The following is a 17360-nucleotide window of genomic DNA, read 5'->3' as shown; positions in this document are numbered from 1 at the left end:
CTAAGGTCACCTCACCTTGTGCTCCCCTGACATCACAGTGGCCCTGACATTTTATAACTAACAGCAGAGACTGCCCCCTTCCTTCTTTGGCCTTTTGTGATGTTGAGTTTGCCAGGGGACCTCTGGCTACCTACTTGTTCTGGGTGGGCAGAGAACCTCACCAGTTCATAAATCCTCGGATAGACTGTGCCCATTAACAGGGGTTACACTTACTTTCTCCTCGAAAAGGCTGTACCCACCCACCCACCCACACCCCTGATCCACAGATTTTCCATGCTCCCTGGCTATTCGGGTAGAACCATCCCACAACTATGAAAGCACAGGTGTTTGGGTATGGAGCTCTGCCCAGTGGGGGGCCACAGCCTTTGGACAAAAAATCCATGCATGGAGCTGCGGCTGGTTAACCTCTTTGCACTTTTGTATCTATGCGAGTATATGTTTCTGTTCCCTTTTCTGGAGAAATCTTCAAGTGGATAAAATTCCCAAGGTTCACCCAAGGGGAGAAAACATGCTTGGAGCATCTACAGTCAAGGAAAGGTTTGAGCGAGTCTTGAAGCTGGTCCAGGGCCATTGAATACAGGCTTCTCAAAGTGACTTCAGAGAGTGGAAATACCCCAAACTTTCCTTCCATACAATCAATTTGCCTTTAACGAGGAGGGAAGGAAAAAACGTCCCCCAAAGTAGGCGGCCAACTTTGGGTAGTTTGTGATATACTGCTTAGTTAAAAAGGGGCGAGGGCTCTCTTGTTTCACCACGCTGGAGATTTTCAGGGAGCTGGGGTTTTGTGACGAGCCGCGGCTAACCGGGACCGGCGCAGGAACAGAGGCAGAGCAGCGCGGAGGACGGCGCGGGCTGCCCAAGGGCGGAGCGGGCGCCGCTGCGCTGACGGCCGCGGCAGAAAGGGGGCGGCCGCGCCCATTTCCTCCGCTCCGCCTCCGCTGGAGGGATCCGCATCGGCGAGCGGCAACCCAGTGTCAACCGCGGCTCCTGGTGCCGGCTGTGGCCAGACGGCTCCGACCGAGCCCGCGGCGGCCGCCAGCTCTCCGAAGCCCGCCGCGCGGTTCGCGTTCCGGCTGCCCGCATGGACGCGGCGCTGAAGCGGAGCCGCTCGGAGGAGCCGGCTGAGCTCCCGCCGGCGGCCCGGGACTTGGAGGAGGAGGAGGAAGCGGGGATAGAGCAGGAGCTGGAGGAGGAAGAAGAGGTGGACCCCCGGATCCAGGTAGGGCGCGCGGGGGCCGCCGCGGAGGTCGGCATCTGCACCCGCCTCGCCGCTCCCGCGTCTGCGGTCCCGGGTGGGGGTGGTGGCGACGTGGTTCCAGGGGCAAGAAGAGGGGGTCTGGATACCCGATTTCACTCGGTTCATGAGGAGGCTGCAGTGCCCGCGTGGATGCGGCCCGAATATCTTGCGGGGTTGACCTCGGGCAGAATCCGGGGGTCGCCGCAGCGTGCCCAGCGGTTGAGCGGATGTGCAACAAAGGGAAAAAGGGGGCGGGGGTACCCCAGCTAGGCTCCGGGCGCCGCGGGCGCTGCACAGCCTCCTGGCCCTGGGAGGAGGGGTTGGCCGTCCGGGGTGGGCGTTGTTCGCCCCTGCAGCGTGGGCTGGCACCGGTGCCATGGGTTCCGAGTCCTCACCTGACAGAGGTGCCCGGCCTGAGCCATCTTCGTCCTCCTTTTATTCGTCGTTACCGAACTGAAGCTTTTTTATAGTCATCACTGTTTCAACCCTCTACTTGGCCTGAAATGCTTTAAAACCCAGCTTTTCCTTGTTATATGAGGTCGGGTGTGAATAGAAATCAGGAACAACTGATGCGCAAAGCTGACGCGGGGAGAAGGCAAGGGGATTGGCCTGGCTCTGTGAGCCTCCATTTCTAAGGGAGATGATTAAAAAACAGTTTCCAACCGGAGATCTAGGAGTGACAGCTTAATCTCTTCACTCTCTACGCAAAAAGCACAGCAAATCCAAAACCCGTTTTTCTACCCTTTCCATAAATCTTTATATATTGCTTTTAAGTAGGTTTTGCAATTCCTGGAGCCCTAATTGGTTTTTCAGTGCACAGATCAATTAAAGCTCATTTAATTCAACTGTTGCGGTTTCAATGAATTGTTTTGGCAGATTAGCAAGATAAGATCAGGTGGAAAAATCTTCGCATTAGAAAATTTAAAAAAATCATCAGTTTGGTCTACTGTTATCTTGTTTTCTTGGTACAGGAATTGTGTTAACAAGATCCTTTGTTTGCAGAGTAAAACGAGTTAACTTCATGCTGGGTACTCTTTACAAAATTTCAGTTTGTAAATGTTTCTTTAAAGACAGATTTTTAAAAGCTATTTTTAAAAAAACCACCTAGAGATATTGAATAATTGGCAGTTTGAAAACATTTTCATCTCTATAGAAAAATACTCAGCCACCAATGAATTAATGCCAGAATTCTGCCCTCGATTTAAATCATTTCACTGGGTTTATACTTTTGGCTTGGCCTTATTTTATTGTCTTTTCTGCAAAGTTCTTGCTGTAAGGCAGAAGGTACTGTTTTGATTCAGCCCCTAAACCATTTTGTAACAAGTGGGTTTATCTCTGGTCACAAACCTGGAATAAATATTCGACCTAAAAAAAGACAAATTCCTGGGACCTTGTGACAGTCTCAAAAGGGATACCATCAAGAAAAAGTTTTCAGAAATGCTGATATTCATTTGCTCTACCAGCCAAGGCTCAACTATTTTTCTTGAGAATTAATATTGATTCATCCCTCTTCCCAAATCGTGCTGGAGTAATTTTGCAGGTAATGGGCTGAGTCATATTGGAAACAAAAGACAATCTTTTAAATCTTTTTTCTCCCTCTTTTCTTTGTTAGGGAGAACTGGAGAAGTTAAATCAGTCCACGGATGACATCAACAGGCGGGAGACTGAACTTGAGGTACAGAAGACCGGGTCCTTGTTCTTTTTTTTTTTTTTTTTCTGGGTCCCTGTTCTTGGTGAAGTGGTGTCATTCCCGCTGACACTGGAATGGTTAATTTTGTTTTAATAGCTGGAGGGCGATTGCTGGCGTCCCCCCTTCGAGTTGAGCAACAGCCTGCTGTCTGACAGAATAAAATATACCACTGAGCCCAGCTTGTGGGTGGAACACATGTGGATCCAATTTCACATGTTGTTTTTCATCGTGGAAGCTCTGGCGGCCAAAACCAAGGTCTTTACACATGCTTAAGCCCTAAAGTTAATGTGTCTGTGAAAAAGCCGAAAGAACTGAGGTGAAAATGAGCCGAACTCTTTAATGGAGAGGAGAATAAATTAGTTCACAATCTCTTTTCAATATTTTAGGGCGGTTCCTCACGTTGTACTTGGAAAGATTGTGTGTTTTCTCAGACTTAAAGCTTCTTTGACTTTCCTGGTCCAATAATTCACCCCCTTCTACTTCCTTGCTCATTTCTTTATTGGCTGCTTCTGTGTAGAATATAATTATCTTAATGGCAAGGAAAAGCTGTTTAGACTGGGAAGGGTTTTCCTGCTGGGAAGAATCTTGGGAGACTAGATCCTGATTTGAATTTCATGAGCATCTTCCAACCTGAGTATAAACAGATTAGCATTCTTCACAGCTACCAATTAGTCTCCATCCCTTTTCAGTAGTGGTTGGTTTTACTATCCATCAGCAAATTCGAACAACTTCCACATATATCTGAGAGCCCGTAAATGACTCTGTCAGATGAAGGGAGCTGTTGGGAGGACCTATTTCTGTAGCAGAAGAAATAGCTGGGAAGGTCAGTAGAAAGGGCAGGAAACATCTGGTTCCTAAGAGGTGCAGGAGATAGGAATGTAATCTATCAGCAGTATACTGACAACTTGATTTCTGACTGCGTGCTGTGCCGAGGGCCCGGAGGCACCAAATTTGGATGTGGGAGTGGGGATTAAAAGCTTGTTTTCTGAGCTGTGTGTGAAGGGTTATCGCGAACCCCTCTATTCTGATTATAGGCCGCCCTTCTCCCCCAAGTGGAGTAAAATCTGTGTTTAAGTGTTTTTCATTTGTGATGAATCCAGTCTCTTTGTTGGGCAATTGAAATCTCTCAGAATCTCAGATCTGCAATATATTAAACAACATCAGAAACCTTTTCTATAGGGATTTACAGTTCACATAGTGTTTTTATAAGCTTTATCTCATTCCATCCTGTCAAAACTGCCTAGAATTGTACTGTCCAATGTGGCACCTCTGGCCACAGTGGCTGTTTGAATTTAAATGAATTAAAATTAAGGTTAAAAATTTAGTTCCTCAGTCACACGTTTTAAGAGCTCAATAGCTACTGTGTTAGAACAGAGAATACTTCCATCATTGTAGAAAGTCCTACTGGACAGCACAGGCCTGGAGAGTTGAGAAGGCGGGCCTACCTCTTCTCAGGTGAGGACACAGCGGCACAGCATCCTCATGGTTCGACAACATGGCAGTGTCATTTTCCAGATCCCCTCCAGCTCTCATATTCTACCATCTCAACTATGAATGGACAAGTTGGAAGTAGTCTTTTTTAAAGGGCTGATTGATTTATTCATTCAACAAATATCTGTGTCCCTGCTCTGTGCTGGCTACTGTTCCAGCAGCGCTTGATTAGCACCTTCTGTGCGTAAAACTGTCTCATCTGTTGAACTCTTTTTAGCCCTGATTTCTGAATCCTTTTTCTGAATACACTTAGGTATTTATGTGTCACAGGAAGCTGCAGGACAGGTGTTTCCTACCTTGCTCTGGTGAGCACTTGGCAATGGCAGAGAGAGGCGGTCAGAGCTGGCCTGTTGCTGGCTGACCTTTTCATGGTTGTTACAACCAAGATAGACTCAGAAATGTAATGCAAGCTATGTAAGTAATTAACATTTCTCTAGTAACCATGTTAAAAGTAAAAAGAAACAGCAGAAATTAATTTAAATCTATTTTTATTTAACCCAGAATGTCCCAGATTGTATAATTTTAACAGGGAATCAATATAAAAATCGAGATTTTCTACAGCTATTTTTATACTAAGTCTTCAAAGTCTTGTGTGTATTTTTACACCTAGAGTACCTCTCAGTTTGGACTGGCCTCTCAGTAGCTACATGTGGCAACCAGGCAGCCTGGGTCTAATCGGTGTTTCCTGTCAGACTCACAAAGGAGCACTGGGGTTTCACCCTCGGTGCCGGCTGTCTGGATTCTTGTCATGCTGCCGGAGCTGGAGGGGAGGATGGAGTCTGCGCGTCTGTTTCCTCAGTCAAGCCCTGGGCACCAGCCTTGTGTCAGCACAATGTGGGCAGCTGCAGACACCTGGGTCAACCAAGGTCTTGCCCTCAGGGAGTTTACATTTTAGTTGGGGGTGAAGAGTGGAGAGGTGGCCTGTAATTACTGATTGTAATAATTTTTTTTAGAGTGTGGGGACAGAGGCCCTGAGAGAGGAGTCACCTGTAGCTACGTGAGCACAAGCCTGCAGAATGAGAGTCCACGTGCAAAGAGTAGCAGATGGTGTGAGCAGTGAGGGTGGTGGAGGGGAGTGTGCCAAAGGATGTGGGGCAGGAAACAGAGTCATTTTAATATTTGGTTGATTCTCATTATTCCTGGTAGTTGTTTTCCATAAGTTGCTGTGAACATTTAGTTAGTGAATACTGAACCATGACTCCCGGGGCGGGGGTGGGGGGGAGGGGAGTGTGTGTGTGGGGGGAAATGTGACCGGAGGCCTGCAAGACCTTAACCCTGTATTAGGTTCCTGCCTGCCTTGGGTCACAGCATTTTTGTCAGCCGACCAATACATAACCTTGTTTTATGTGTGTTTCTGTTTAAAGACACCTTTTTCAATGTATTTTATTATTAATGTTGAATTCACGAGCAGCAGCACAATGACTCATGGCCTGCACGAAGCCTATTTAACACACGTGTGTTCTCTGTAAGACATCACGGCTTTCTTGGGCTTAGGAACGCTAGACGGCACTTGAGCACTAGGCTTGGAGGCCATTTTAAACATCAGAATCACCAGTAAAAAGCACAGAAGTGCAAAAACCGAGGCACTAAATGGACTGTGTAAAGGACACTTGTTTACAGCATGAGAGCTGAAACAAGAAGGCAGAGCGTCAATTTGCTTGACCTCGGCCTGGAATGTACACGTTGGGTGACTCAAATTTTTTTGCCACTCCATTCATGTCCATGAATGACCGTACAACCATGAGTATTGATTTTGGAATTGTGAATAAATTTAGTGAGTGTGGCATCTGCAAACAATGAGGATTGACTCAATAATTTCAGAACCCCTAGAGGGGGGTCTTTTGCTCCCCACATTTTGTTTCTCTTCGCTTTTTGATTATGGTCTGGAGTGCCCAGCACCCCTCCTGACTTTGGCTCTGATTAAAGCCAATTGGTGACCAGGTTTGTAGGGCCTGCTACTTTGCTCATAGAACGTGTACAGTTGTCTCTGGGCAGCTGTAGGCTGAGGTGCAGGCCTGGATTGGCCTTTAGCATCCCATCCTGTGTTTTGGCTGTTTAAATCGGAGATTATCAAAGGTACCAGCCACCTGCATGTTGTCAGCCGGGTATCTGCCTTTTCCTGTACCTCGCTTTGCCTCTGACCTTGTTTGAATAGTGCTGTACCCCTTTTGTTCTCTGATTTATATCAGGAGGGCAGCCTCTTCAAGCTGTCGAAGGGAGTAACCTTTTCACCAGAGAGGGCCCTGGTTTCAAATTAAGAAAGTAAATATATTTTCCTACAGACACCTCTTTGAGTGTATATTGAGCAGTGAAAAGAACGGACAGAACTCCCTGTCCTCCTGATGCGTATATTATCCAGAGAGGGAAATGCAGTAAACAATTCAAATACTCAGTAGGTTACATGGTGACATATGCTAAAGAGGAAAATAAGGCAGGAAGAGGCCTTGGCAGTGTGGGCATTGGGGGGCATGGGCGAGAGGGGGTACAGTGTCACGAGTAATGGGTGGAGGATGTCTGGAGAGAGTGAGCGTCAGGGCCACGTGGGGGAAGAGCATTCCAGCCAGAGGGAGCAGCCAGTGCTAAACTGGGAGCTCGGCCTGGCCTGGCTAAGGACCAGCAAGGGGAGACCAGTGTGCTGGAGGTGGGGTGAGCGATGGATAGAGGAGAAGGAGAGATTCAGAGAGAGAGAAATGAGTCATTCAGTGTGTAACGGCCCTGCCAGGTGAGGCAATGCAAGTAAGTATGCTGATGTAATTTTCCAAGGCATGTTGTATAGAGCTATCTTTTTCCAACTGTTTGTTAAAACAAGACGCAGCACAGAGAACTTCTAAATCTCAGATTTGCAGTATTTCATGCAAATTGTTGTTAACCGTGATGTATAGTGTTTTCATTATTTCTCTTGCTTGCTCTGAAGGTGGGCTGTTCTAGGGCACTGAAATGGTCAGAGAGGAGGAGGAGGAGGAAGGACACAGCCAGACCTAGCTTTTCTGGCTCTGAGTAATTAAATGCTGCCTTTTCAGCCTACCCTTCCCTAGGGAGGCAAAGCGGTTTGTTGTAAATGTTCATGCTCTTTCCCGCACTGCTTGGGTGGGATGGTTTCTTGGCAGACTTGTAGGGTGGTTTGAAAAAACATTTGATTCTGGACATCCGTGTTCCCCAAACTTGCATAAGACCTGCACCCAGAATTTGTCTTTCCCCACTCCAGAAACCAGCAAACATTTTCTCTTAATAGTTTTGAGCTTGGAAACCGGGGGGTGAGAGAGGGACAGTAGGGGTGAATTGCAAGCAGTTTGGGCTCTCTAATGGGTTATTAGCACAAGTCAGGGGAGGGGAAACGTTCTTTTCTGAAAGGATAGTGTTGTCACATCTTAGCACTTTGTCCTTCAAGATGCGCACGCACCTGTGTGTGTGGTGTGAGTGGATGCACACTGGGGGAAGGGCCTATAAAACATCAGGTACGTTTTGAAGAAAGTGCTAGAGAATGTTTGAAGTGATAAATGGACAAGGGAAAGTGAAGAATAAGTGTTCCTTAAAGCTGGCACCAAATTCCAGACCAGGTGGCAGGCTGCCTTGTCTGGCTGGGAAGGGGCCCTGACCTCTTCGTACCCAGGTGAGATCTGATTCAAGTAAATATTGGCCTGAAGGCTTTTGTATCACAAACATTGAGCCCCTCTTGTGGGCTGAGTCCTGTGTGGGGCCCTTCACTAAACCTCAGACACAGTCCCTGCCCTCAAGGAGCTTGATGACGCCTGGACTTGAGCATTTAGTTACAGTGTGTGAGGGACACGCAAGGCCCTTCGGGAAGCTGGGGGTGGAGGTGCTTTGTGGAATAGAGGGCATCAGAGCTGAGGCCTGGAGACCCAAGTCATTTGGGACTGTCAGTTAACATCTCGCATAGCCTGGAAGTAGAAGAGGAAGAGAGCTGACAGTGCAGATGTCACCCGCAGCTTGAGCAGTGTGGGGGAGGTAGAAGGGAACATTTTGTTTAGGGTGCTTTGGCCACTGGCTGGTGGTAAAGACAAACACACCTGAGGTCTTTATTGGGTGCCTCTGGGTGACCCGAACTGGGGCTGCTGCTGCTGTCTCTACAGCTGTGACCTGAAGATTGGCCACCAGAATGATAGGACTTTTTGGGTTTCCTATTTCAGTCGCCCCATACTGTTGATGGGATGTCAAAGGACAGTAACTTTTGACCCAGCAGTTGCACTTGTAAGCATTTATTCTAAGGGAATAACTGGATAAGAATATAGGTCTGATAATGTTCACAGCAGCATTGTTTAACAATGCTGGGAAGTTATAAATTGACATGATTATCGATAGCGGATTGGTTAAATAAATGAATATCGTGCACATGCAGCGGTTGATAGAATCTAGGCCTTAAAATGATGACACAGCTTGGTCTGACATAGAAAAACAACTGAGTGGGACAAAACAGATTTCAGAAGAGCAAGTAGTATGGTGTTCTTTAAAAAAAAAAAAAAAGTATATATAAAAATGCCTGGAAAAGATTACATACCAATTGCTATATCTGGGAGGTGAGATGAGTGATACTTATTGTCTTTATACTTTTCTATATTTTCTGAATTATTTGCATAGAATTTGTATTACTTTATGGTCAGGGGAAAAACAAACCCCAAAGCCACGGGGATGGGATGGGTGGAGGGAAGACTGGTTTGGCATTAGGTGACATTGGTGTCATTGGGTTCGAACCTGAGGTCTGCTGACTTTTAGCGGCACTTGGCCCCTTGGAGCTGGAGTCTTGTCATCTATGAGTCAGGGGGTTGTGATTCTTGCCCGCATCCCTGGGCGGCCTGGAGGACAAGAGGAGGTACTGTGTGAGGGAGTGTTCAGATAGCCCCACAGCCTGGATGAAAGAGAGGTCATCTGCATGCCGGGCTGGCAGGGAGTGCCTAGGCCTGCTGGGTGCCAGATGCAGAAAAGGCTCTGACAGGATGGCCATTGGAGCCAGGCCCACCACGGGGGCTGGAGATGGCTCTGCTCTCCTCCCCCAGGCCCCGCCGTGACCTTTCTTTGGGCAAGGGACCAGAGAGAGGGCTTGTGCAGGCCAGGATTATGAGGGGGAAGGGAAGGGTGGTGAACTTTGTAGTCCCTGGAGCAACAGGGCCCTTAAGGGCCTCTGTGGCTGGTCTGCAGGATGTAGAAATCACTTCGTTTCCCTGAGCGAGCTCTGCTTTGTAAAGGAGTGTCTTCTCCTGGGGTTTACCTGGCACATGGTAGGTGTTCCATAGATATTTGAGTGGACGGATACCAGCAAGTTGCCCCTTCTTGGCTGTATGACTTTGGGCAATTTACTTAATGTCTCCGGGCCTCAGTTTCCTCATCCCAATGATGGTGCATAGTAAGCCATCAAATATTATCGCTGCTGCTGTTGGAGCAGGGCAGGTGAAGGTGGCAGTGTGGTGGGTACTACTAGCAGGAAAGGTTTTGTGTCCGTTCTAGAATGTCTTTCCTGCCTGTTTTTGTCTCCTAACTGCCCTTCGATAATAATGACAGCTAATAATAATGAGTACTTACTAAGTACCAGGCCCTGTGCTAAGCACTCCGAATGCATAAACTCACTCAGTCCTCCGAACAGCTTTATTAGATAGATAGATAGATATCACCCCCATTTTGCCCATAATAAAACTGAGACACAGAGTTCAAGTGTCTTGTTCTAGAGCAGTTGCTCAACTTTAGCTTTATGGACATTGTGGGCCAGATAATTCTTTGTTTTGTTGGGGGGCTGTCCTATGCATCATAGTAGGTTTTAGCAGCATCTAATTACTAGATGCCAGTAACAGCACCCTCTGCTCCCAGTTGCGACAACCACACATGTCTCCAGACTTGCGAGTGTCCTCTGAGGTGCAAAATTTCCCCTGGTTGTGAACCACGCTCTAGAGCAGTGCCATCAAAGTTTGGTCCTTGCACTGGTAGCCTCAGCATGACAGAGGAACTTGTTAGAATTAGAGTTTCTTGGGCCACACCCAGACCTGCTGAATCAGAATCTCTGGGGCTGGGGCCCAGGAGGCGGTCTTAACCAGCACTTCCTGTTTCGTGCACTTTCTGGCACCCTTACTTCCCTCTTGTGTGTGTTACTTAGGCTGTTTTAAGGTCATTTGTTTACTTATCTGGCTCCCCCACTAGATATGAGCCCTGGACAGAGGGACTGGGCTGCGCCGTTCTTTGTGTCCCCAGCATCTTATGCAGTGCCTGTACACAGGGATGCGATGAATGCCAGAATGAATGGATATTAGTTTGTGGTTAGAATCGAGAGCTCTTGTGGACTCATGGCTCTTGTCACTGTCTACACAGTGTCCTGAAAAAGCGGGCAGGTCTCTCTTCTCCAGTGCCTGGCTCTGGAATTGTAATTGTCCCCAGGCTGCTGTTAGGCAGGGCCAGCCCTGGGCACAGTTGTGACATTTAGCATGACCTGTGTCCTCCTTCCTGTCACCAAAGTCCCTTATGGAGTTCTTAGCTCATGAAGGTCTCAGATTCTGCTCTGTTTGGAGATGTTTGTGTTTTAAGAGGGGTTTATATTACCAAAGAATGGCATGTGTGAATATGGACAAATGGTCACAATCTATTTAGTGGAAGAAAAATTAGGTAATAAAACTATCAGGTATGCATGAAAGTATAGAGTATATATAAAACTGTATGTAAAATAATTTATGCATATGAGAAAAAGAACAGTGATTTGTACTGCTGTCTACAGACTATGCACTGCTTAGTACCAGCCATGGTGAAGTAAATATAGAAATTGAAAGTAAGATTTTAGAATTTTTTAATTTTTTAAATTTTTTTTTAACAATTTGACATTGCCAGGATATCCGAGTGGCATTTCACTTTTCTAGTTTATTTTTATTATATTCTATGGAAGCATTGATTCACAGTGGGTCGGGGCTAGGGGGATCCATTACCACATATTTTGAGAAACATGGCTCTAGAAAAAAAGTACCTTCAGATGTTACTAGTGATTATTGCTAAATGCTAAGAATGCTGGTGATTATTTTCCACTTAGTAATGTTTTCTGAATTACTTACAATGACCATATTTTATCACTTTCATAGGCAGGGAATGGGGGAAGGGGTGGAGAGAATGAAGAACTATTAAAAGATATCTTTATGAATCAGAGGAGTTGCTTTGGAAGGAATTCTAGGAACTATGAAGGCTGGTGGGAAAAAAATTTCAGATTGGTAGTCCCTGCCTTAATTGTAGGTAAACCCTGATGTTGGTGGGTGTGCTTAGTGAATTGCTATATTGTTAAGCTTTCATTGTGGTAATTCAGGGAGGGTTGAAAAGTGCCTTAAAGGCATTTTAGGATTGTCTGCAGCCATGAAACCTTCAATTGTGAAATACAAAAAATCACCAAGCTGTAATAGTGGAAAACATTCTAAATATTAAGAATATTTAGATATTCAAACTTAGTTACTATGCGAGTTTGAGTATTTGCATTATTTCTAAACAGATAGACTTGTGGGCACATGTGGCCTCTCTTGGCACAGTGTTATTCACCATGGCCATATGAGCAAAATAATAGTATGGACTATTGGCTAGAACATAGAAATAGCTATCTAATATCTAATGTTAAAATGGACTCTGTTGTCTTAAGAAAATTGCTGTCTTCCTTTTAAACTATAAAGTCCAATGAGATAATACATAAAGTTTTGTGGCCCCTAGCTGGAACCATCATAGGAATGTAGGCTCTTGCTGTTGTAGGAAAGCAAACTTTTGTACAGTGGCATGACCGTGCCCCCAGGTTTATCCAAGATGCCTTCCCTCTGATGGAGGTGTCCTCAGGTGTCCCCTTCTCGGAAGGAGACGGGCTGTAGGGGTTGATGGATTCATTGCTGTTCTCGTGGTTGATAGCATCTTCAAATTCTGTAGGGAGCAGAGAGCTGTGGTCTCCGTGGATTGTAGCTTTTTAACACTGAGTGGTTATTTTTCATTTTGAGCATTTATCGTAGGGGCCTTTAATGTAGTGGCGATATATGTGTGTGTGTGTGTGTGTGTGTGTGTGTGTGTGTGAGTGCGTGCGTGTTTTGGCTAGCTGAGTTAAACATCTATTGAACTCCATCCATCCTTTGGCAGGCATCCCAGTTATCTTTGCCCTGGCCCTCCTCTTCGAGGGTTAATCTGCCTATGGCCACATAGATGTTTCCAACAGTAAAGACTCACTTTTATGCAAAGCATCTTCACCAAGGATCTCATCGGTCATTTGCAAAGCAGCTCGTAGAGAGCTTGGAGAATCTGCCTCTTTCATTTCCTTAAAGGAAGATGGAAACAATTTTGTTCTATTTCTGCCTGATTTTTCCTTTGCCGTGTTTTGCTGGATTATCTAAGAGATATTAATGTTTGCTGTGACAGAAAGAAACTGCGAGGAGGGAGACAATGAGAGGAACATCCGCTGCTTATTATAACCACAGCCGATCCCACTTAGTATAAACTCTTTCATTGTTTGGCATCAGACCCAACCGAAATGTGATGGATGGGGTTTGGTTGTCTTCGGCCACCCTACTCTTCTGTTGCCAGCATTGCAAAAGGAATCCATTTTCATTCACTTCAGCTTCATCCCGGTAGATTTGAAGCCAGCAGATTTGATGTTTTCTTTCTTCCCCAGTTTTCAGCTTTATCGGAAGAAGAGATGAAATGGGGGTGTTGTTCTTCCTCGTTCTGATTTCTATTTCTACCTAACAAGTTACCCCCAAACTTCATAACTTAGAACAACTGCTTTATTTTGCCCATGATTTGTCGGGTACGAATTTAGAGAGGGCTCAGTGGGGTAGTTCTGGCTTGAGGTCACTTATGCACCTGGGGCTGTGGTCATCTGAAGACTCAGGTGGACTGAACATCCTAGGAGGCCCACTCCTGTGTCTGGCAGTGGACACTGGCTCATGGCTGGGAGCTCGACTGAGGTTGGCAACCAGAATGCTTACCTCTGACTTTTCCAGCATGGCGGTCTCAGGCACTCCGACCTCCTTATGGTGTTTGGCCTCCCCAGCTGTGAATATCCCAAGATGACCAGGTGGAAGCATCCTGACCTTTTCTGCCTGAGCCTTGGAAGTCGCATTGTAGCACTTCTGTCGTATTCCATTGGTCCAAACATCCGGAGCCCACCCAAATTCAAGAGGAGAGGAAGTAGAGTCCATCTCTTGTTGGGAGCAGTGACAAAGATTTTTGAGCCACATTTGAAAACTGCCACACTCATGGTGGCGGTGTAGAGATAGCAAACTGTTCTGAGGCCTGCAGGACATCCATTTTCATTCACTTCATAAAGAGCTGCATTTTAGTGTCTTCTTGAGTTGCTTTAATGGTTAACCAGTTAGCAAAGCATGGACTTTGATTAGTACTCCCAGTGACCCTTAAACAAGCCAGCGACAATAAAAGCAAGAGAGAGCAGGTTTTTTTGTTTCTGTTTTTGTTTTTGTTTTTGCAGAGTTGTGGGTCTCGTTGTAGGCAGTTCTTTGCCGCTTTGCCCACTTCTTAAAAATTTTGTGAGAAAATGATGCCATGGCTTTAGTGCCTATTAGAAAATATCAGTGGAGCCTCGAACTAAAAGTATAGTAGTAGCAGACACATTATAAAGTCAGGGGAAAGGTTCTAAAGCTCTTTGGGCAGTTCTTGACATGCAGCTTTCTCTCCTTGTCACTGGTTTTGTTGGCATCTCCAGTGGGGAAGTAGAATCTTAGTATTGCCTGCATTTGCTAGAAATTGTATCTGCTCCCCAAACTGGAACTTGTTAAAGCAAACCACACTTTAATGCTATGAAACGTGGGTGTCAAAAAAGTGTGGGAAGACTTGTTTTGGAGCTGATAGAGGCTTAAACTACAGAGCATGTGATGATGGAAAGTATGGGCTCCGGAGTTCAGGGAAGCTGGATTTGAATTCTCCCTCTGCCTCTTAAAAAGCTGTGCAGTCTTGCATTTTTAGCTTTTTTGGGGTTTTAATTTTCTTCTTTCTAAAATGGGGAGGGCAATACCTATCTTGCAATGTTAAGGATTAAAGAAGGTGATGTCTGTAAAGTGCCTGGCACGGTATCTAGCATATAACGTTCAACAAGTGCTGGTTCTTTCCTTTCTATCATTTGCCATTTATTGAATAATAACGTGTACTTAAAAATCACCACTACTTATTGAAAGCTTATATGTGCTAAGCATTGTGCTGAGTGCTTTATATAGTTTATTCTGTTTTCACAACAGCTCTTGAGGATGTTGATGAGACAACGTCCTCACAGGGCCAGTGGGTGGGAAGCCAAGATTTAAATCCAGGAGTCTGAGGCTGGGGCCTGTGTCCTTAGGTACTTTTGGGATATGTGTTTGTGCATGTGGAGGATGCACATTCTGAGTTCCCTGCCGAGGTTGGTGGGAAGAAAAAAATACCGGTCTAGGACATAAGGGACCAGGTTTTCAGTCTTTGCCCTGACACCTGTGGGAGAAGAACTTCACCTCCTGAGGCTTCAGTTACATCCTCTGTGAAATGGAAGCATCTGAGCTAAATGAGAGCAGAGTCTTTTGCAGGCCTGAAATTGTATGGCTGATATTTTGATTTTGATATAACCATGTGCTGAATGAATTATATGAATCACCCTCAGTCTAGATGTGATGCTATGAGCAATACAACAGTTCTTTGGTTAACCTAAGTTGCAATAACTTAAAATTTTATTTTTAGTGAAGCAATATTCGCATGTAGTTTTGGTTTGTTTTTTAGAGCCCCGGAGAAGTTTTAATGGAAAATGAAAAGTCTTCTGCCTCATTCCTTCCCACCCCCAGTTCTACTCCTGGAAGCAACCACTTTTAACATTTTTAGCTGTTTCTTCCATGTCTCTAAAGTTATAGCAGTGGATTTCAACTTTGGTTCTTTTGCATCCTGTGCCCTCCTTTATTTCCATTCTGATCAGCTGCCATCAGAAGGAAGGTTATCCAAAAGCCAGCAGAAGCCAGACGGCCAGCTTGCCTGGAATGCCGTGGTGGGTGGATGCATGCTTCCAGCAGGCTGCACTAAAGGGTCTCTAGAGCTTTCCAAGGCTGGGCCATGGACTCATCATATTGCCTTGATTGTATAACTCATATTAATTATAAAATGGACCTTGTGTTGCATAACCACGTGGGTGGTGGTTGAAACACTACCACTGATAAATGTGCGTATCAATTGTGCAATCCGTCTAAAATCTAACATTTAAGAATTTTTGGAAGAAAGTGGTTTGTGAATTTAAGTATGTTATACTTCTTGGTGTAAACATGGAAATAGTTCACTTGTGGTTGAACTCAGTAAAAAGTCCTGGTTTCAGCAATTCTGCCTCCTCTCACACAAAGAATCCTGTGGGTTTAAAAACTTTTGGCCATGAATGAAAAAGCATTGGATCCTCTCAGTTTTTCTAGCTCGTATGTGTGTGTGTGTGTGCGCGCGCGCGCGCGTGGAAGGTTATATAACTTCAGTCCCTCCTCCAGGACCTCTTAGGACTGACTCTTATACCCGAGGTTTAAAGGTTTATGAGTTTTTTCCTTTGTGGTGCTTTGGACCTTTGTCTATTTAAATATATCTATTTTGGAATTGGTTAACTTCTATTCTGGTGACTCGTTCTATGTAACATCAGCAAAAAAGATGAGTTGAAAACGAGTCTTCCAAATTGACAGACATTCTAGAAAATAACTGGCTTATCTTTAAAAAAATATCAAGGCCATGAAAGACAAAGACTGAAGAACTGTTCCAGGTTAAAGGAGACTAGAGAGAGATGACAACTAAATGCAAGGTGTGAATCCTCGATTGGATCCTGGACCAGAAAAAAATTTTTCCCCTTTATTATGAAAGACATTAGAGGGAGAGTTGATGAAATTTTTATAAAGTCACAGGCCAGATTGACAGCTTTGCATCAATGTTAATTTTCTGATCTTGATTCTTGTACTCTGGTGACGTAGGAGAATGTCCTCATTTTTAGGAAATACACGCTGAAGTATTTCAGGGCATCATGTCTGCATCTTACCCTCATTTTTTCTAAGCCTGAAATGATTTTAAGTTAAACATTAAAAAAAAAAAAAAAAGTTTTTTTTTACCCACTCCCAGATCTGACAGCTGTCTTAACCAAGCCTCCAAATGGAATGCTTCTCCTTGGCTATGCAAGCTTGACATTGGCCATCGCTTCAAAGGAAGCTGTGTGGTCCATTCTGGCGGGACAGCTGTGGTGGGCTGTGATGTTCTGGGAGACGGGACTGGGTGCCCACATGCTTCTTTGGAAACATCCTATAGTGAAATCAGAGTTCCAAACCAGAGCCCTCTGGGTAGGAGGGACACAGTTCCACTTAGGCTTAAAAAAAAGCTCCAAGACCTTGTTAAACTCAAGAGGGAAACGTAGAGCAGGAAACACTGGCGACCCCCACCTTTCCTTACTTTCCTTTTTTTCCCTCTTGGTGGAAGGAACCCCTTGGTGGGTCAGAACCAGAATGGACGGTGTGCTCACCAAGGCCCTCGAGCTGCATAGGCCCTGCCTCTGGGTCTGTAGCTGGGCAGTGCCCAAGCTGGGATTAGAACTCCCTATACTTTGTCCCACAACCACTCAAACAGTTTAAATAAAAGGGATTTTTCTGAAAGGTTAAAGGAGTCTTTCTTGGAACCCAAGGGAGGGAAGCATCGCAGGGCCTTAAGCGTAGGTGACCACACATCCCAGTTTGTCCCGACAGTCTTGGTTTAAGCCTGTCGTCCCAGCATAATTATTAATAGTGCTTTTCCTCACTCTCGAAAGTGCCTTGATTTTATTGATAAATTATATGGGCATGTGATTGCAGGATTAGAGTCAGGAACCAGATTATCTCTTACCACCCTTCCTCTGCTGCTTCCTGGTGTTCTCTCTTTTGCTTCTCTCTCTCTCTCTCTCTCTCTCTCTCTCTCTCTCTCTCTCTCTCTCTCTCTCTCACACACACACACACACACACACACACACACTCTCTCTCT

At 45.4% G+C, this 17360-nt stretch overlaps 1 protein-coding gene across 1 annotated transcript in view; it reads left to right on the top strand.

The window, feature by feature from the left end:
- The first annotated feature begins 925 nt into the window (after positions 1-925).
- Positions 926-17360, top strand: part of SH3BP5 (SH3 domain binding protein 5) — a 64652-nt gene continuing 48217 nt past the window's right edge. Inside the window, exons 1-2 of the mRNA XM_006907255.3 lie at positions 926-1219; positions 2850-2912. Coding sequence (XP_006907317.1) covers positions 1082-1219; positions 2850-2912 — 201 coding nt within the window. The 5' untranslated portion in view covers positions 926-1081. The remainder of the gene's footprint in view (positions 1220-2849; positions 2913-17360) is intronic.

The sequence above is a fragment of the Pteropus alecto genome, unplaced genomic scaffold (assembly GCF_000325575.1).
Source record: "Pteropus alecto unplaced genomic scaffold, ASM32557v1 scaffold92, whole genome shotgun sequence".
Taxonomy (NCBI): domain Eukaryota; kingdom Metazoa; phylum Chordata; class Mammalia; order Chiroptera; family Pteropodidae; genus Pteropus; species Pteropus alecto.
Note: the sequence above shows the minus strand (reverse complement) of the source record. Positions and strands in the feature narration are given on the sequence as shown.